The 22,093-nt window shown below is 40.7% G+C and overlaps 1 protein-coding gene across 3 annotated transcripts in view; it reads left to right on the top strand.

Annotated features, from left to right (window-relative positions):
* The window catches only part of Astn2 (astrotactin 2), a 1,010,996-nt gene that overhangs the window by 126,384 nt on the left and 862,519 nt on the right, over nt 1-22,093 (top strand). For all 3 annotated transcript variants that reach the window (XM_055611729.1, XM_055611728.1, XM_055611727.1), the window contains exon 2: nt 14,598-14,785. In XM_055611729.1, the coding sequence (XP_055467704.1) occupies nt 14,598-14,785 (188 nt within the window). The remainder of the gene's footprint in view (nt 1-14,597; nt 14,786-22,093) is intronic.

The following is a 22,093-nucleotide window of genomic DNA, read 5'->3' as shown; positions in this document are numbered from 1 at the left end:
CTCCCTTTGCTCTGCCCAAAGGTTGACCCTGAGTCTCAGCATCTGCTTCCATCCTCTGCTGGGAGATTCATTATGAGGACCCTCTATAGAGGGCTCTCATCTGGTTTCCTCTCTTCCACCGCTTATGGTGTCTATCCTGTTTGCCATTTTGAATGAGATTTAAGCATCCTCCCTAGGGTCCTCCTTGTTGTTTAGCTTCTTTAGGTCTGTAGATGACTATCCTATACTGTAAGATAATATGCTCTTATAAGTGAGTATATACCATGTCTGCCTTTCTCTTTCTGGGTTATCTCACTTAGGATGATCATGAGCTTATCATTGGCATCTTCCAGTTGTCTAGGAAAAGGGTGGAGGAAAACAGCCATTATCCCCTTGTAGGAGATGTGAAGACTATTTCCCAGAGATATGAACATCTGACCTAAGGCTACAGAGTGACAAGAATAGATTGTAACTTTTCCGATGGTTAACCACACAGTATAGAAATAGCCTTCTATTACATCACCTGGAGACATATGCTTGACATTTAAACTAAAGAAACACAGAATGATCAGAGAACTATTATCTTTGCTTTGCCCTGACAGAGAAAACGTGGTTTGCTACTGTCTATGCACTCACTGCCCTGCTTCAAAGGGATGCTGGGTTTCCTGTTCTGGGTTTTTTATCCTCTGATACAGTGAAAAATTCAAGAGGAACTTTCCTTTCTCCCCACCATGAGCCTGCCATCCTCAAATCACTCCTTCACTGCCACTGGCCACCAGCTGTAGCCATTCTAAATTGGACTGAATGGTGTGGAATTGCAAGTCAAAAGGGCTCTGTAATTATTGCATGGGTGCCCCAGGCTCGGCACTCCAGTACCATGTTGTAAATAAGGGTAATGAAGTAGAGGCTGAATTACAGTCAAGGCTGCTATGAACACACTGAACAGGCGTGGAGCTTATTTAAGGAATATAGAGGTAGATTATGTTCTTCAAGCACTGCAAGTTGGAACCAATCAATAACCACTCAGTCCTTCACATAAGGGCCAGGGAGACTTAGATTAGGAGGAGGAGGTGCAAAAGGAAACAGGGTAGAATGTTGTTTAGGGAAAATCTTCCATTTCTGTTTCTTCTGTGCTACATAAGTCCACGGAACACTTGCTTCAAGCTGGGGATTGAGGAACTATCAGGCATCAAGAGAGATGCCTTTAGTTTGAAGAGGCTCTGAGACTCAGGGAGCAGAAGTAGGCGAGGTGTGAAATAACTAAAGCAATGAGTATCTTGTAGTGTGAGAAGCACAGTAGCGTGAGGAAATACAGAGCAGAGATACCCACCCCAACCCTTAAGGGAGCAGGACTTCAGAAAGAGTACATACCAGATTCATTTTTCTAGGTAGCTGTTGCTGTGTATAACTTGAGACAGTTTGTATGTTGATAACTCAGGTGAAGATTGATGGGAAGTTCTTCTGATGGTTTTTGTTGACCCCTGTGGGCTTGTTTCTGTGTCTCTAGTGAGTTGTAAAGTCTGTTAGTGGCCTTTCTCACAGAACTGGTGGATAAGAGTGGGCTTTATCTTTTGAAAACTAGAGAAATAGGCCATACTACCCTCATTCTTTAGCATGCTAACCCTAGCTTTAAGAGTCTCTCAAGAACAGTGAGAGAGGAGAATGTTCAGACACTTTAGGAATCATCCCACTATGTGAGTATCATTCTTAATATGGGTTCATTGGCCAAAAGTATTACTTTTGATGCTTAGTATAACATTGATGAATAGAAGAGAAAGAATCTCACCTCTTGAAAGGAGAACCTACAACTGAATATTACATTTGTTTCTATGTAAGTAGGAGAGATGCTTACTTTACAGTCAGTATAAATAGCTAAGTTATAACCATTGAATTAGGCAGAAAATAGAAAGAGTGAAAACAACCTAGAAACAGAATAATATAGACAAAGGTCTTGGAGCAATGATAATAAAGACAAGATAACAAGGAGGGTAGGAAGAAATGGAAAAAAAAGAAGGAATGGGAGAATGAGGGATGGAGGGACAGGTGTACACATGGCTGACCATCCTCAAGTGTTTTGATTGAGATTAGTGCTGTTTGGATAGAGGTAAGGTTAGGTGGAGAACTGTAAAATGCAGAGACAGATAGTAGACCCCTGTGTTCCCAGAAGGAGCTGTCTTTTGGTGCCTCCTACTTCTGGTATCCAGCCTGCACTTATTTTTTCCACTGTCTCGGTTTTCCAGTACACAAAATTGTCTCCCATGTGTTCTTCATCGAGGCTTTAATTTTAATCATGGGTGCTCCTGTATTCTGTAACTTTTCAGCACAAAGTTGTAAGCTGCTGCTAGGAGCTTACAGTGGAGATAACAGTGATGCATGGCCCTAGTGAATCCTAAGACTTATCAAAGGTTGTGAGAATTAGGAATGAACCGAGTTAGTGAATTAGTATACAGACGAGAAACCTGACAGCTCAGAGGAAGAATATTACCCTGAGGGTTGGGCTTTCCAGAGTGCTAGGGTCAGCTAAGTTTTGAGGAATGATAACATCTGTGAAGACAGTAGGGGAGATGAGGGCAGGTGGTGAGTCATGAATAAACACTGGAAGCCAGGAATTTGCTTGGGTATGGTGATGTGTGATACATATGCAATGGGTCCTAGATGCTGTCTATAAAATGAGAACTGGTACAGAATCTATAAGGGTAGAGTCAGCAGAAAGGCATTCCCCCAAGTGTTCCTTTCTGCAAATAGCTGGTGGTGTTGACTGCCAGTCGTATCATATCTTCTTGTGGCCTCTGGTAACTGACTTCCTCACATGTACTGCGTGCTTTCAGGCTTCCCTGACTCATCACAGTTTATTGTCTGTCAACTCTGAATCCATTCACTGAACTCCTATGCTCAGCCTCTTGGGTAGGAGATCAACCCATCCGTCTTAGGAGCAGTGATGTGAAGAACCTTGTGCAGCGACCTTAGGCTTTGGACACCAAGGTACCAAATGTCTGCATAATATCAGGAATATTTCTCTTTTTTTAAATTTTCTTTATTATTATTTTTTTAAATTTTATTTTTCTTTTTAGTTACATTTTGTTAACTCTGTGTCCCAGCTGTATCCCGCTCCCTCATTCCCTCCCCAACCCCACACTCCCTCCCTGGTCTCCTCCCTGCCCCTTTCCAAGTCCACTGATAGGGGAGGACCTCCTCCCCTTTCATCTGACCCTGTTTTATCAGGTATCTTCAGGGCTGGCTGCAAAGTTCAGGAATATTTCTAGCTCCATCTTCTGACCTGTCCTTTTCTAAATCTCCATCTATTTACTGTGATAAGAGTGATGGATTGTGGCACTATGCTCCTTAAGACAATTTCTACCCATCTCTGGTCCTCATTTTCTAGGTCAGTCAAATGGGTGGGTCAATTCTCCATCCCTTCATGCTCTCTACTGTAATTTCATGATGTTGGATATCATTTCCCTGGGATTAATGTAGGGGTGTGGAGCACTTGGGATGAGGTATTTGCAAAAGTATGCAGACTTATATCTATTCTGCTTCCTTTTTTTTAACTTTTGATACTGTCACACACATTCCCATTGCACTCAAAACAGTCCGACTCTTCTTGCCTTGACAGAGGTTAGATGGAAAAGAGCGACAAGAAGACAGATGACTGATAGGAAATATCCACAGGCTAAATGCTTAGTTCATACATTCCTTTCTCCAGATTCTCACAACAATTATAAGAGACTGTTCTTATGATTCCCACTTTTGTATCTGAGACAAGTAAGGCTCAGAAAGGTGAGTCTGTTAAAGGTTTACCTGTGACCTTTTAGCCTGTTAAAGGTCAACCTGTGAATTATAAAGGAAGGAACAAAGTGACTCCAGAAAATCTCCGTAACATGATGGCTCATGAACCTCTTTGTGGGGGTAATATTTGGATCCTAAAAACAGAGGGAACCATGTATAACACTAGTATATGATTTTGAGAACGATGAAACGTATAGCCAGAGCTTTACGTACAGCTATACATAGCCAGAGCATCAGGGGGTCAGCAGGATGACTGTTCTGGTAGTTCTCATGTTATGTCCCAAAGTGGAGTTGAACCCACTTTAGTAGGTTCACTTTAGTAGTCTCTTTACTTCAAAGTGCTGACCCTTTTCCTAAGTCCAGGCAGGCAAGTGGTAAAAAACAGTCAATGAAGAAATCGGGGTTTGGACCCTCTGCTGATCATTAGATGATGAAAGCATATGGTACCTTAACACTCTCAGGTGAAGAATAAGGAGAGCAGTGTCCGCCTTGTACACCCATGGATCCAGTCAGACTAAATAACGCAATGAATACCCCCCCCCCGCCTGACACCGCAGTAGGTGTTGTAAATGCTCCTTCCTATCTCTGTGCTTTTAGCTACTTCTTCACATTTTTCAGGAACAGGAAAGTGTAAAACTTACTGTGATGATGGACTTTAAAAAGAACAGAAGAACCATCAAGCACATGGAGAAAACGAGAGAACAGTGAAGCTAAATGACAAGGAAAGATTCCCTGAAAAAAAATGCAGCCAAGAGAAGGAAAGATGATTCAGGAGAGAGTAGCTTGGAATAATGAGAATCAATTCCATCAACCTTCCTTCTATTTTCAAATCTAATCAGAAATGATATGCTTTCCTCCCTTGCCAATAACTCTTACTTCTTCTCTTTCCTTCCCCTTTAAAACCAAGCATAACTGTATTTTTTTCTCCATTGATAGGCGTAGGAAAATAGTTTCATATAAGAGATGTGGCTCCCAAAGGATGTAGAAATGGGCAGATTGGAGACAGAAGCAGAGATGAGTGCTGACAGCTGACGGTGGTGGTGGTAATCTGAGGTACTCCTGGGATGCTCCTCTCCACTGTAGCTGCAAGGCCTCAGCTGTGTCACACCCCGCCAGCTCTGCACCTTCTGTCCCCCCAGGCAACCTCTCTAACCCAGCAGGCCATCAGTATCATCCTGAAGGCATGTAACCTGCCTGACATCCGGATCTCTTAGAATCACAAACTACACAGATTATAAATTCTGCAAAGCCTTGTCCACATCCCTGATCCATAAAGACCACAGGCTGGCTTCGCACACTTTGCTGTTGTGCAGTATGCTTCTTGTCTTGTGGCAACCACCATACCATCGTCACTGTGGTTGGTTTTTCTTTTAATTCTCTCGTAGATTATAAATTTATTAAGAACAAAACATTTAATAAAATTACAGGGAATGCTGCATCTTTTTCAACCAATATTTATTGTGCATCTATAAACTACATACCGACGACTGCTATGAATAGGTGAATAAAGAGAAAGATAAATACGGAAACTGAAGTATGAGGTAGGGAGTTGATACTGTATTTTGTTTGTTTGTTGTTTGGGGAGGAAGGGAAAATCTAGGCAAGAAGAGAAAGCCTGTGAGAGTAACAGTCAAACGTGAGTCTTCCTGTAGTCTACTCTCTGGACCAAGCTCTGTGCCTGAATTTTTAAACAGTTAATAATTTGTGAGAGACACACTGTTGGAGGACCAGGGTAATGATGTTGTACACTATGAGAAGAACGGCAGAGCCCTGCAGATTCGTGAAAATGTTGCTATGCTTGGCCTTACTTTCTCTCAGTTCTATATTAGACATGATGTAAGTAGGGCAAGCTGTGACCCCTGTTTTCAAATAAGAGAAAAACAAAACAAAACATACAGACTCTATGATTTGTCCCAAAAAACTGGGAGGTGATCATAGAGAGAACATACCAATCTATTTGTTTGTTTTTACCCAAAATTCAGTTCTTCTTGTCAATAGCCCAAGCTGTCAGAGTAGGTGAAAGAAATGGAGATATATCTATTTTCCATCTAAGTATCCATCTATCTGTCCTTTTTAATTTATTTTTTATTTATTACAGTTTATTCACATTGTATTTCAGCTGTAGCCCCCTTCCTCATCCCCTCCATATCTTCTCTTCCCTCCCTTTTCTGCTCCCATGCCTTTCCCCCAGTACATTGTTAGGGGGTCTTCCTTCCCTCTCCCCTTCCATCTGACCCTAGCCTAGCAGGTCTCATCAGGACTGACTGCATTGTCTTCCTCTGTGGCCTGGTAAGGCTGCTCCCCCCTCAGAGGGAGGTGATCAAAGAGCCAGCCACTGAGTTCATGTCAGAGACAGTCCCTGTTCCCACTACTACGGAAACCACTTGGAGACTGAGCTGCCATGGCCTACCTCTGTGCAGGGGTTCTAGGTTACCTCCATGAATGGTCCTTGGTTGGAGAATCAGTCTCAAAAAAGAACCCTGGGCCCAGATTTTTTGGTTCTGTTGATCTCCTTGTGGAGCTACTGACCCCTCCAGGTATTTTATCTCCCCTTCTTTCATAAGATTCCCTGCATCCCTGCATAAGATTTCCCGCACTCTGCCCAAAATTTGACTATGAGTCTCAGCATCTGCTTTGATACCCTGCTGGTAGTATCTTTCATAGGCCCTCTGTGGTAGGCTCCTGTCCTGTTTCCAGGTTTTCTTCTTCTGCTGATGTCTATCCCATTTGCTTTTCTGAGTGAGGATTGAGAATCTTACCCAGGGTCCTCCTTTTTGCTTAGCTTCTTTAAGTGAACAGATTTTAGTATGATTATGCTAGCTTATATGTCTAATATCCACTTATAAGTGAGTATATGTCATGTGTGTCTCTCTGCTTCTGGGATACCTCACTCAGGATGATCTTTACTAGTTCCATTCATTTGCCTGCATATTTCATGATTTCCGTGTTTTTAATTACTGAGTAGTAAGTATTCCATTGTGTAAATGTTCCACAATTTCTGTATCTATTTCTCAACTGAGGGACATCTGGATTGTTTCCAGATTCTAGCTATTATGAATAAAGCTGATACGAAAATGGTTAATCAAATGTTCTTCATTCTATATCTGACAGAGGGCTAATATCCAGAATATATAAAGAACTCAAGAAGTTAAATCAAGTAATACAATTAAAAAAATATGATACAGAGCTGAACAGAGAGTTCTCAATAGAAGAATATTGAATGGTAGAGAAACACTTAAAGAAATGTTGTGTCCTTAGTCATCAGGGAAATGCAAATCAAAACATCCCTGAGATTTCACCTTACACCCATCAGAATGGTTAAGGTCAAAAACTCAAGTGACAACACATGTTGGAGAGGATGTGGAGAAAGAGGCTGTGGAGAAAGGGAAACCCTCCTGCATTGCTGGTGGGAATGTAAACTCGTACAACCACTTTGGAAATCAATGTGGTGCTTTCTAAGACAATTAGGAATAGTGCTTCCTCAAGATCCAGCTATATCACTCCTAGGCATATATCTAAAATATGCTCAAGTATATGTTTGTCCTTTTTAAAAATTCATTTTGTTTGCTTTTTGTTTCCTTTGTGTTATGTGAAGAGTTTCAAACACCCCTGTACCAAAGCTTACTCTGACTGAATGAAAGAGCCGTAATGGGACACACATTTACTATCCTGAAAGAAGCTGTTCCATCCACAAAAAATGGCTGCACCTTTCTATGTTTTGTCCTTTCTGCAATGGATACATCAGTCTCTGCTTCCTCTGCAGTGAAGGTTCTTGTGGCTTCCTTTGGACTCTTCCCCTTGCTTCTCCTCATGTTTGCGACCCTCTTGTCTCATCAGTTTTGTATCTTTTTTTTTCCTTCATCTAAAGGCCTTTCCTTCTTCTGGAAACTTAAAAAAATATCTTGCCCATTCTTTGTATTTCTGTAAAAAGACATTAGATCCAAACAGAAGCCATCTCCTCTCCTTGAAGCTTCTCACTTTGATTCAGAATTATTTATAGCATACCTTTGTTTTCAGTCCCTTGAACTGGGCTCTGAGGACAGCATATCTCACTGCCAGAACTTATAAAAGTTTGATTCACTACATGAATGTGTAAAATAAATATGCATGTATTTGCCTCAACTACAAAGGTGATTTACAGTCAATACAGAAAAAATGTATCTGCCTATGATTAAAATCACCCTTGATCCTACCATTTGAAGAGTACTCATTACTATTTTAGTGTATGTCTTCCCAACTCTATATACATAGGCTCATCTCCAGACAAAAATCCAAAGATTGCCTGTTTTTCATATAAGCATCCTCTCTCACATTCTACGACAATGTGATATTTTGAAATTTAAATTGTTTTCCTCTTAATTTGCATGTTCCAGCATAACTGCACTTGAACAAGATGGTAGTGACATTTCTGTCAAGTTCCTCTATGCATTCTAGCTATCGCTGAATGCCCTGAGTTGCTATCCCTTCCCTCAGAGATGGAGGTAGCTTGGTGCGACTTGTGAAATGTTTGTGGAGCCCCTAGTTAGTGTTCAGCCACAATGTGGACTACAGACTAAGCAAATTGTCCCAACACACAACACTGTACAGTGTGCCTGTGCCACATACCGTGAGAATGGGATGAACACATTTATAAGAATAGTCGGCATTTTGTTATAAAATAAGCTCTGTATGAGGTGGGTGCCCCACTGTAAGCAGGCTTAAGGCTTAAGGTAGCTTAGATGTATAAATTGCACTTCACACACAATATTTTCAGCTTATAAAATATTTATAAGCTATGCAATCACATTGTAGGTTGAGGAGAACCTGTACATAGCATAATTCCAATACTATGTAGTATGAATTAATACGTATGTACAAGGGAAGAGGAGCAAAGAAATGAGTAGAAACGAAGGTATTGTTGGCTTGTGAAGGGACTTGTGCGCCAGGTTTAATATATCCACAAGGAACACAGGGCACCCACAGAAGAGCTTCGAACAAAAGAATGAAAAGATCATATTACAAGTTAGAACTTTCTTTCTTTTGGCTAATTTTTGGAAGGAAGAAACCTGGCAGGTGGTAGAGATACAATTCAAGTGATGTGTTGATTTGTCTCCATTTGTCCTTTGAGATCCATCTTCTACCCATTTCCAGTCTTCTGTGACCCCAAGAAGGATAACCTCTATGATTTTCTAGATGTAAGCACCCTTGAGTATCCAGACCAGGTTGACTTGTCTGAGACACCTGCAGTAAGAGAATGTGTTCAGGGCCTTTATTCCATTAACAGCTTCCACATGCATTCCAGAGTTGGTGGGTTCACTCTTGTTCAGATGTGGTTCTTTCAGGGTTTCAGTTTCACAGCCCCTTCTCTACACCCATGTGGCATTCTTCACTGCCACTAAGTGACACACCTCATTCACTATTATTGGCTTGCTTTAATCCTACCCAGGCCTTTATAAATGGCCTCTGTATGAAACAATTTTCACTGACCTTACCGAGTTGTGTCTTTTCTTTTCTTAAGAGAGCCTGACTGGCACAGAAGCAGTTGCAATAGCCCATGAGAGTGATGCTAAAGATTTGCATTAATTAACCATTATGGCGATTAAAAAGAGGATTTGTTTTTGCAATTACTTCCTAGGCCCACTCAGAAGGTGCCTGATGATCAGGTGTGAAGCTATAATAGCTAGTGGCAAGGGTGGCTGGATTTAACATCACTTACCTTCCCCAACTCTCCCAGCCTGGGAAGTGATTTCTTGTCGGCAATTGCATAGAATGTCTTCTTCCCTTTTAGTGAGGCCAAGCCATTTGCAAACTCATCTGAAGCTCTCCCTGGATTTCTGCAAATAATCTACTGGAGGGTCAGCTGGTGCTGTGGAAGCAGAAGGCTGGATAGTTAGCCACATGGGAGATGTTACCAGGATGGCTGGAGATCAGAAGCACTGCTTATTTTCATAATGACCTTCAGGAATTAAATAAAAATACAATGAGTGCCATAGATTAGGAAGAACAAGCCAATTAAAAGCATAACACGCCTCTGGGATTTTTATTTCTTTTCCAGGAGGCTGAAAGGCATCAGTGGCCTTAGAGGCAGGATGGTGGGCTACCCAGAATTACTGATGAAGGCTGATACTCTTGCTTGGCTGTGTGGGATGGTTGAGGGGATTTGAGGCTGCTGAATATTTCACAAGTTGCAGCCCTTAGGGAGAGAACTGAGAAAGGTGAAAAGGCAATCCCTGCGTGTTTCTTTATGATTCCAATATAAAACCGAGCTACAAAGGGTGGGAGGGAGGCAGGCGCTGAAGTCAGCCTACCACCGGAAGCCATGGCACACCAATTCTCCCACTTTAATATCTGCTGTTTCATTTTATATTCATCATGTCAGCATAATCTGTCTTTATGGGAATCGTCTTGGTTCCCGACCAAATGTGTTTAGTCCCCCTTTGCTTTAAGTTTGATTGTAATATGACTTGAAGACTTCAATGAAATGTTTATATGGAGGGACCAGGGGAAGAAGAAAGGGAAAATGCAATTGGAAAATCAATCAGCAGGGAATTTCAAGAGCCGGCTTTGGTCAGGCTGCAATTTCTGTGACCTGTTTTTAATGGACACAGGACTGGCTCTCTGACTAAGCTTGCTCTGCGAGATTTTACTGCACGCCAAACAGAGTCGGTGCTTTACCACAAGCACTGACCCCTCCTCCTGCTGCGCTTGCCTTTGTCACACTCCTGCACGTGTGCCTTGCTCCCTTTTCTGGGTTACTCAGCTGGCTTCATGTCACCTCAGAAGAACATCAGTGTCTGTCCTCAACTGTGCCATGCTGCTCTGTGAGGATTTATAGTCTCCGAGCTTACACAGTCCTTTTTTGACTTTGAGTTCCCACTAGATATTTATTCATCCTTTTTAATTCTGAGTCTGCACACCCTGAATTCTACTTTTTAAAATGAGTCCTCCATCTTCTTATGGACATGTGTATTAGTTGGTATATATATGTAAATATATATTTACTTATACCCCAGAGAATCAGTAACTACTTATTGAACATTTATTATATGCCAAGTACTTTTCAAATTGCTTGGAAAATGACAGGGCATAAGGTATAAAAGGTCCCTACTCTCCTGGAGAGACAGAGAACAAACACATATTCAAGGAAATGTGCATGACACGTTTCTAACGGTGACAAGTGCTCTCCGCAGTTTTTGTGAATGGAACATGATGTAGCTTAGATGTACTTAGAGGGGACCTTCAGCTTGAGTGGTCAGGCACAGTTCACAGAGTAGTGTCATTTGCACTAGGGGATTAATACTGAGAAGAAACCAATTTTTAAGTTCTGGGAGGAGAGTTCTATAAAGATTGGATCAAAAATGTTTATTTCCTGATATACCCGGGATCTGACACATTTAACAGATAGATTAAGGCTTGTGAGGCTGTAACTGGTGATTAAGGGGATGCAGAAGGGAAGAGATAAGTAAGATAATGCAGAATCTCCGAGAATGGTTTAAATGTGTATGTCAGGGCATAGGGCTGGGAGATGCCAAACTACATAGAACATTTGTTGCTAACACACTAGCAACTCTCTTCAGGCAATTCATTTATCTCTATATTCTGAGTTGCTACATTGCCGGAAACTGTGTAGAACCATGATAAAGTATGTTGAGTGAATGGGTGAATGAGTGAGCAAGTGAGTGAGTGAGTAAATACCATGGCTTTCTGCTTCTGCTACAGTAGTTTCTATTTTGCAGTTTCCTGCTTTTTCTCCTATTGCCCCAACAACAGTCTCTTTGTAATAGTGTATGTCCAGAGCTATCCTCTGTGATTCAATATTTACTGTGTTTCACACACTGTTATTATCATTTGACGTTACTGTCTGCTGACTGTGCACTCATTGCTGCAGCAAACAAAGAGCTCAATCTAGTTTTGTTCACGGGCTAATTTAGTCAAGGAAAGGAGACACTGCAAGTGCAATTGGCGTTGGAGAAATTGCGTTGACTGGAAATCCACCAAGTCCAGCTGAGAACACATTCACCGGTGGCCTTAAATGAGTCACTAACCAGCTGTAACCCTCTGTTGCCTAATGAGAACACGAGTGGGAAAAGCCTCATGCATGATGGGATTTCATAGCTCCAGGAGAAAGGGGCTCAGATCCCAACCAGTGTTTCTGGGCTTCTGCCTGTTTAAGCAGGCTGTAATAGCTGGATGTTTCTTCTTTGCTGACATTCTATAGAATTAGATTATTCCATTCTGGATTCACTGCAGCTACTTAAAGTGCCAAACACCAGCCCCTAATCCCTGAATCTCTAGCTCTGGGCTTTATGCACTTAGCAAAATAAGTGAGGTGCCTAAGCAAGATCATTTCTTATAACACCCTCATTTTACTGTGGCACAGTTGGCTGCTGCCAGAGAAGATACTGCCAGTTTCCCAAGTGTTGAAATTGGGTGGTGGGTTACAGGTGAAACAGATCATCCCAGTGCTAAAGGAAGGAAAGTTCTGAGAAAGACCCACCTGGTGTCTTCTACATAAGCACCATAATAAGCTCTCAGGGCCATTTGGAGTCTCTGGCTGTAAAAGCTGATGAACTTCTGTGATTACCTTTATCTCTGCTTCATCTCTAGTTGACCTTTCAAGCTGTCTAAGATTGTGTGCACTTGGAATAATAATTCATCATTTTCTGTTCACTTTGCCTTTTATTTGGAATGAGGGAGGGCTTTAGAGTGGGATGCTCAGTACTGTGAGGTGACTTCTGTTGTAGTTTGTGTTTGAGAATAAACAGAAAGGCAAGAGGGAAGGAGGTAGCCAAGTTACAAGTCATCTGTAGGAAGCCAGAAAATAAGAGCATAACGCCTCAGTCTGGGTGGCTGGATAGAGGGCCTGAGAAGCTGGAATGTTGGCTATCTTCTGAAGGATTCCCCAGTAGACTGGAACATTGATGAGAACACAATTAAGGATATCTCTAGCCTTATTGTATAATAACTGAAGACCGAATTAGATCCTATCCACATCAATAATTATGATGATGATTATAAATCAATAACTAATTTAAAAATTTAAAACTAACTTTCTTTTTAGCACTTACTACATGCCAGGCATGCCTCCCTTAAGGACTTTTTTAATTGGTAACATCAAGAAATCAAAGTCTTCTATGAGTGGAGTATATGTGGAAAATTCAACAGAATTTAGTTGAGCCAATATCATCTATTTATCTCTTCAAGATGACTCTGCAACGTCACAAGATGAGATGGGGGCTACAACTCTGACATGAGAAGAGTAAGGATTGAGTAAGAAAACTCTTGAATTTGGCCTGTCACATCAGTCCTCCTCTGTGTGTAAGAATATCCATGGATCTAAGGGCCTTGTAGGGATGATATCTCAAGGTCACCTCTAACCAAAGTGGACCAAAGTTCTAAGCCTCAGATACTGCTAACACTTAAAATTATTTTGATGGACAATATTATGGCTTTCTGGCTCCCAAAGTCATTCTGACTTGAGTGCAAAACTAGTAATTCTCCCACAACCCCATGTCCATTTTTCTTTATTCATAAGACGTACTCTTAGGCTTTGTCCCTTTGAGATGTTTTTAGGGATGCTTTGACTTAGTATAATGGACTAAGAAAATAATTTATAATTCCCAAACAATACTTTTGAAACCTCTTCCATCTCCCTTGTTACCTAATAAGAAATTGTGGTTGTGATATAATATTCAATAGAAGTACTATTTATATGGTATTTTTAAGTATTTACAAACAGATAAAAGCATAGAGAGTTAGAATCTTCAAAATAGATTTGATTTAACAATTCACTAGAAAACCTTAATTATTTTCTTACAGTTATGTGACATCAATGGAATTGTGTAAAGGTTTTGTGTGTGTGTGTGTGTGTGTGTGTGTGTGTGTGTGTGTGTTTGACAGAGAGGTAAGTGTATACTTGTACAGGTATGTATGTGAGTGTTTATGTTCATATGTGTAGGTGGATGCTGATGTCAATGTTGGGAGCCTTCCTTGGCCAATCTCCATCTTACATTTTTAATGCAGCCTCTTTCTCTGAATCTGGAACTCACTGGCATGGCTTTATGGTCTGACTAGTAAGCTCTGGGGCTCCTACTCTCTCCACTTCCAAGTTCTAGAGTTACAGAAGCATGTTACTATGCCTGAAAATTTTTAGGAGGATGCTGGGGGATTTGAACTCAGGTCCTAATTAATTGGTTGTATGACAGCCACTTGATTGACTGAGCCATCACTGCATGCCCCTTCAATTCTTTCTAATCAATGGAGACATTTGTGATGAAGCTCTATCGATTTGGAGTACATAACATATATTGCCCAAAATGTAGTTGTGCTCATCAACACTTAAGAAAGGCTTAGAACAGCACATTTGTCCAGCCCCGTTCTGAAACTCGGTTGACCCTCATCTGACCTATATATTCTTGGGTCTTCCCAGCTCAGAGCTTCATCCTGAGGACTTCCTGACCAGTGTCTGTGAATTCATAGATAAACTTAAGAAGGCTTCTCCCTTTATTTTCTGTCAGTTGTGGAACTTCAGAAAACGGAGCATTCTCATTCTTTTGCTTTGTTTCACTCACCTGTTAGAGAACAATTACCTTTTTATTCATGATGTCTTGGGAAAAAAAAATGGACTAGACACATCAAGGTCAAGTGGTGCCTCTGGTCCTATGTTACCTGAGGAGTATCCTGACCATAGTTACAAATGGAAGTGGTGACTCCTGGATTACAGGTGCTGTAAGGAAAAAATGTCCTGACAAAATAATGGGCTTCTGAGTTCATGATTGTGTGCAGCAGATTTACTCCCAGATCAAGAAAGCCTTGCATATTTCTCACCTGGAGCTCTTGGTCTTATTTTTCAGAGATGTCTGGCACAGCGGCGGACATTTCTCTGGTGCACTGGAGACAGCAGTGGCTGGAGAATGGCACGCTGTACTTCCACGTCTCCATGAGCAGCTCAGGACAGCTGGCCCAGGCCACAGCTCCCACTCTCCAGGAGCCCTCGGAGATTGTAGAGGAACAGATGCATATCCTCCACATTTCTGTGATGGTGAGTAACTGGATGTGGGATGAGGGTTTAGTACAGAAGGAAGCATGGGATTATCTGCAAATGGAAGAACAGAACTATCCTGGTAAGAGGGCAGAGTGATGCTCAGAAGGTCAGGTCGCCTGGACTGGCACCACCAGATCCATCATCTGTCAGCTGTGACAAACCGATTGTCCTTCAGGGGATAAAATAAAGAGTATCCAACTCTTTGGCCTTTAGGTTGACATATTTGGGAATAGCTGTTTAACATCTGTCATGTGCTTGTCTTACTCAGCTGAAGGCTGGGGTTCAATGCTCCTAAATACAATTGGTCTCTCTTAGAATTACTGAGCTAACAAAATTGGAGTAAAACTGGAACAGGAAGCACTTTTCCAAGTTCCCTAATTCGGCAGGTGCTTTAAACCTCACATCTACTATAAGGAAGAACCAAGAGATGAGTCAATGTAGCTAGTGCAGCCACGTAGAACGATGCCTCTCTTCCTCCCACATTCTGGTTGTAGAATACTCTGACGCAAGGGAGAAAAGAAGAAATCAAAACTTTCTCAATGTCTATAGCCAGCAAGTGATATCACTGCTCTTGAATATTAAGGACAGCACGGAGTCCTGTAGACTCTGTTATCTCTCAATCGGAGACTATATTGTATATCTCTCATTGGTCCAATACTGTGATGTACACATTGATGAAAATTACCTCATTGTAGTAAACCAAGGATGCATAAAATGTAGCATATTACCTGCATATTAGAGATGAAATTAGGAGCAAAGAGAGGCAAACGCGTCTTCTACCTGTTGAATAACATAACACTTTGAATCTGTTGCCTTCTCTGAGGAGGCAGCTGGAATCAATTGAGCAATCTTCTAGTAATAGTGTCTTTAAAAAGGTTAGAATTCCTGGTGTGTGTGTGTGTGTGTGTGTGTGTGTGTGTGTGTGTTATTCTGCATGTATGTGTGGGGACCAGAAGTTAGTACTTGTTATCTCTGTCCCCCTGTATTACCTGTGTCCACTTTATTCTATTTTATTTTTTTGAGATGCAGTGTCTTGCTGAACCCAGAGCTCACAGTTTAGCTATCCTGGCTTCCAGGCATCTTCAGGAATTCTTCTATCACTGGTTCCAAGTTCTGTGGCTACGGTGCATGTTATAACACCTGGTTTTCTAGCATGGATTCTGGGGAAACAACTCAGACTTTTGTGTCTGTGACACAAGCACTCTAAAAACTGTAACATATTTCAGCCCTACAATTTGTGGGTTTGTCTTATCAATAAAAAGCTAGCAGAAATACATCCAGTATACAGAAAATACATCTGGGGGCTTGTGGTGACATCTGATGCTTCTTATCCCCAACTTTATACTCTTCAAAGCCAATCTTAAGTTATTATTTCACCTCTAGAATGGACTAGCAAGGAAATGAAAATATGAAATGATACCCTTAACATATAAAAAGAAAAAAACAGAGCTCAGAAAGATAAGAGATCTGCAGAAATGGCACCTCTTTTTCCTTTAGTTAGTTTTTCTTCCCATCAAGAGTTATTATTTAGTAAGATTCTACAGTAGAAAAGAACTTCAGTTTATTTTCTCCTCAACCAACACTGCAATAGATGTTTTGATTAAGGCTGAGTGAGATCGTGGAATTTTTCCCTTTTTGGAGAAAGACTCACACACCCCATTAAGATAGCGATGTTAAATTTGGACCTAGCAAGTGCTCATCACTTGGAGGAACAGATCAAGGGCTTTGTGTTATTCATGGAGTGTGTGTGGTGGACTGTTTTTCATATATATAGCAAATGATGCAGCCACATGCCAGCCCAAGTGGGTGCTGGCATGCTAATTTGGGGGTGCAAATTTGTAAACATCATTGTAGTGTGCTTGCTCAGTTCCCGTGGACTTTGAAGTACCATCTGATGTTAAGAGGGGTATGGAGAGCATGACTACTCTTCTGTCTTTAATGTTTGGGCATGAGCCTCAGCTTTGATTAATATTTATTAAGTGCATTCCGTCTTATGCCATAACGTTTGCTTACATACATTTTTTTTCTGTAACCCAGTAACCTATATCAGATTATCTTAATTATAAATGAGCCCTGAATGTACTTTTTCTGACTTCAGGTCTAGTGTTGGTTCCAGTAAATCAGTCTCCCCAGGATCACCTTCCCTTACCTTTTTTCTTTGCTCAGCAAATTCTGTTTGAAAAGAATAACTCAATGTGAACCAGATATTACTAAAATTCCTGAAGAATTTAACTACAGAGAAGGGAATGGAGATACACTTACTGTATATCAGTATACTGATATACTTTATGCAAAACACACAGGCACACACACACATACACAGACACTACACATACACACAGACATTATACACATACACACACCACACATGCACACAGAGACACGCATCTATAACCTGTGGTCTTCTAGTCAGGAATCCAGATAGATTCTTTACTGTCTCCTTTTTGCCCACAAGGGCCACTTAGGTCTTGGGGACACTGGACCCAAAGGTGGCCATTGCTGGAAGGTAGTTTCTCAAACATGGAGTCAGCGCCTGGGAAACTGCCAGCTAGGACTCTGGAACATGAGAACTTGTGTATGATATTCCTTTTACACACAATTTTGTGTGGATGATCCTGTGTGAAATGTTTAATTCCCCTGTCTTTGTTTTGTTGTGTGTGGAATATAAGCTGTACTAATCTGTGAAACTAAATAGTTTCATGAAGGTTTGGATCATGAAGGTTTGGGTCAGAGGTATATAAGGACATTCACTTTGTTATTCGGGGCAGTTCCGTTGACAAGGTAGAGGTATTCTAATTTATTATACTCTTCATTGTAGATGAAAAAATTGAGTTCCACATTAGGCTCATCATTGTCTGTAGTACTCTGAAGAGTCAGGGCTTTAAGCCATGATCTCCATTTTTGTTCTCTTGACTGCATATAACTCAGAAAGAACACAAAAAGAAGAATTTTCTTTTTTTGACCACTGATTATGGCTATGAAGAGGACTGGAGACTGTCTCCTCATCGTTATGATGAGAAATTTGAGAGTCAGCAAATTGCCTTGCTCAAGGCTATATGACATGCAGGCAGTTCTGGGACCATGCTTCTCCTAATTTCAGGTTCATGCCATATGGTTACTGCATGTTTTTCATATTTGGTAAATGTTCAAGACAGTTTGTGAGAAGACCAAAGTCATGCAGTGAAATCTCAAAGAAGAATGTATGGAGGTGAGAATCCACAATTTCTGTCTCCTTACCTCATAATTAAGGGAAAATCACTTCCTTCTCAGCACCTGTAACTTTTCACAATCTATGACTATGAAGGCAGAGCCAAATGCTCCTTAGGCTTCTTACATTCAGAAATTTAGGAGCTCCCTAATCCACAAATAGTCTAATATCTGATTGTCAGTATCCCAAAAATGGTACAAGAAGGATGGTATCAGTGAACCTGGACCAGACATGAGCTGTCATTTCCTTCTCCTACACTAGCCTGAGCTACTATCAGTCTGAGCCTCAGGATCCTAAATGCCCCAAAGAAAGCAGAGGTTTGGAATTCAGATGAGTTGACTTTTAGTTTAACCTCCCTTCCTCATCCATTCTTCTTTTTTTTTTCTCTTACTTTTACCCTGACTGAGTCCGTTAACATTGCTCAGACTTAGTTTTCTTATCTATAAATCCAAACTGATTATATCACTCTCAGAGTGAGTAGAATATATAAAGAGCAGTTGGCATTAGCATGCTGCGTAGTGAGTGCGCAGAGACAGTGGCTATTAATACTGTCATTGCAGCAGTGAGCGTTTGAGAGAGTATGAAGACACTGGTCTTGTCTTACCTGTGCTGCTCTGTGGCTGTCTGATGTAGAGTAAATTGTCATAACAACTGACATTTCTTTTGAGGATTTACTAAATGCTGGGCTGTTTTACAAATTCTTTTTTACATGCATCATCATACACAGTTCTTGCCAGATCTCAAAGTGGGTGCTATTTCTTAAAACAAATGAACAAACAAATAAAAAAAACTAAAACAAAACAAAAAAACAAAGATAAAAAACTGAAATGTTAATAAAATAGTTATTGGTGACACTTTGAGCATGCAGTGGATTAAAGGTAAAAACAAATACCTTATTAAAGCCCCATTTCTGTTTCTCTCCTGTCTTATATTGACTACCATGTCTCTTCTTTATTGTTAGCTTAAATTCTGTGATTCCATGAGTAAATTCTGACAATTACCCACTCTTATTTGGAATTCATGGGCAGATTAATGGGGTTTATGTCTCTGTCATTAGCTTTATATCTTTGGCCAAATCATCTCCATCATTTATAAAATTGGGGTAATATTCCCCACTTCTTAAGAGGTTTTTTAAGTGTCCGTTGAGGTGACAATCACACGTGCCCTGTACCGTGAATGGTAATAACCACTAGCATGAGGAACTTTCTGCAGCCAGGCAGTCTAAAGGTGGCACTTGACCATGCTGTTTAACTGCTGTGAAGCCTCTAAAAGAAGCTGCTCTCAGTTACCCCATTTGCAGATGAGGAACCTGGCAGTTTGTGAGATATTTGAAGCTTGTTCATGCACATCACCAATAAGTGCTGAATGCTGAGTTTCCAACTCTAGTTTGTCCAAATTGAGAGTCTGTGTTCTTGGGCACGATTCTACATGGCATAGTGCCTGACAGTCAGTAAGTGCTCAAAAAGCAAAAGCTGTTATTAAAATGTTAGCTGTAGCAAGGGTCTATCATACCTGTTATTTATGGAGTATTCACTCTGGGTGCTCAAAACACTTGATAGAACTTGGAACCTTGTCAGTTCGGGAGAGTGGTGTTGCTCATGCCAGCAGATTATCCATATGAGAAAAGAAAGCCAGAAGAATCTAAGTAATTTGCCTCCAGGTACAGAGTCAGAGCAAGCTCTTGGCTTGACTCCTGTAGGTACTGTTTGCATTGTTTATTCTCAATGTCAATCACTCTGCTAGCTCTGTTTGACATCTGAGTATGTAAATGAACAACAAGAGATGTTTTTAAATTATTTCTTATTTTTAAAATTATAATTACATCATTTCCCCTCCCCTTTCTCCCTCTAAACCCTCCCGTAAACTCCTCCTAGATCTTTCTTCAATCCATGGCCTGTTTTTTTTCATTAATTGTTGTTTCATGAATATGCGTCTACATATAAAGTTCCACATATAACCTGCTCAATATGTATTATGTATAGCATACTGTATAATGTATGTTTTCAGGGCTAGCCATTTGGTGTTGATAACCAATTGGTGTGGTTTTCCCTGAACAAGACCTATTTCTCCTGTTCTCTGTATTCCAGAGTGCTTTGCAGAAGTTTGCTTATGTGGAATGGAAGAGTTCACTTGTCCCAGGTGGCCCTTAAAGATAGATGCAAAATGACTAGCAAATGCTATCAGAATTTCTTGATGTTTCTTTGCATTAAAGTAGGTTTTATTATTGTTTGTTTGTTTTTACATTTCACTGTTGCTAATGTTATTATGCTGACATTTGAGAATATATTTAGTTTTGCATTTGTCAAAGATTTGTACAGCAAAAAAAAAAAGTTATCAGTTTTCATTCACATTTAACTTCCCTGAACAGCTCCTTTAACCAATGATACCATTTTGTTTTGATATGACATGTCTTGTCTTACAGATTTCCACAAAAGTTATTAAAGAAGCTGCTTGAGATCAATATCTTTTATCATGGATCTTTTCTTTAAAAAAAAAATCTCTGGCCTTTTGTGACAATTTTTTTTATAAGAGGGATGAAAAGAAATATATGGTTTGATGTAGAAGAAAAGACTTTTGAAGGCCCTTCTCTCTTAGAAAGAGCTCCCCACAGAAAATGCTATAGATATGTTCAGTTGGACCCCCATGAGGAAACACTACAAGAAACTAGGATTCCTATCCATGATAGCATAGGCCTTCTCCCACTGTGCTGAATCTTTCAGGCAATGGAACGGCTCAGTTAAGGTGCAGTACAACCTTTGCTTGGGTCTACCCGCCAAGGTTGGAGGGCCCAACCACTAGAATTCTGAGAGGAATAATAGATAATAGATAAAGTCAGATGATCTATGATACTCCTGTGACATAATATATAAGAAGTATTTTGAGGTCATAACATGCCCCATAAATTTAAGAAAATTATTACCATTCTTAGTGAGCAGCTTTATTTGAAGGATTTGTGTTATATTGGAATAATACTCATTAAAACTTTCTATGAAATATGGCTTTAGATCATTGTTCCAACACGTACAATCATTCATTCAGAGCATATCACTAATTTCATCAGTCACTAATTTTATCAGTCAGATAATGATAGATAAGTGTATCCATGCAACTTAACAATAAAAATCTTACCAGCTAGAAAGAAAGGAAGGACATTATTTAAAGACATTAAAGCATTATTCATTTGTCTGCTACTTTTACAAAGCATATGTGGTGTCCATCCTCTTTGCCTTTCTGGATAGGAATTGAGCATTTTAGCAAGAGTCTTCCCTCTTGACTAGTTTCATTAGGTATACAGATTTTAGTAGGTTTATCCTATAGTATATGTCTATATGAGTGAGTATATACCGTGTTCATCTTTCTGCTTCCGGGATAGGTCACTCAGGATGATCTTTTCCAGATCCAACCATTTACCTGCAAATTTCATGATTTCCTTGTTTTTCATTGCTGAGTAATATTCCATTGTGTACATGTACCACAGTTTCTGTATCCATTCCTCCACTGAGGGGCATCTGGGCTGTTTCCAGCTTCTGGCTATTACAAATAAGGCTGCTACAAACATGGACACAGAGGACCTCTGAAAGGCTCTGCCCTGCAGACTATCAATGCAGATGCTGAGACTTATGGACAACCTTTGGGCAGAGTGCAGGGAATCTTAGGAAAGAAGTGGGAAACAGTAATATCTGGAGAGGACAGGAACTCCACAAGGAGAGCAACAGAACAAAAAATCTACACACAGGGATCTTTCCTGAGACTGATACTCCAACCAAGGACTATGCATGGAGATAACCTAAGACCCCTGCACAGATGTAGCCCATGGCATTTCAGTATCCAAGTGGGTTCCATAGTAATAGGAACAGGGACTGTCTCTGACATGAACTGATTGGCCTGCTCTTTAATTACCTCCCCCTGATGGGGAAGCAGCATTACCAGGCCACAGAAGAAGACAAGGCAGCCACTCCTGATGAGACCTAATTGACTAGGATCAGAAGGAAGGAAAAGAAGTCCTCCCCTATCAGTAGACTTGGGGAGGGGCATACATGCAGAGGGTGGAGAAAGGGAGGGATTGTGATGGATGAGGGAGGGAACCACAGGGGGGG

Source organism: Psammomys obesus, unplaced genomic scaffold (genome assembly GCF_907164565.1).
Source record: "Psammomys obesus unplaced genomic scaffold, mPsaObe1.curated_primary_1811, whole genome shotgun sequence".
Classification (NCBI taxonomy): domain Eukaryota; kingdom Metazoa; phylum Chordata; class Mammalia; order Rodentia; family Muridae; genus Psammomys; species Psammomys obesus.
This window is presented reverse-complemented; position numbering and strand designations above follow the sequence as displayed.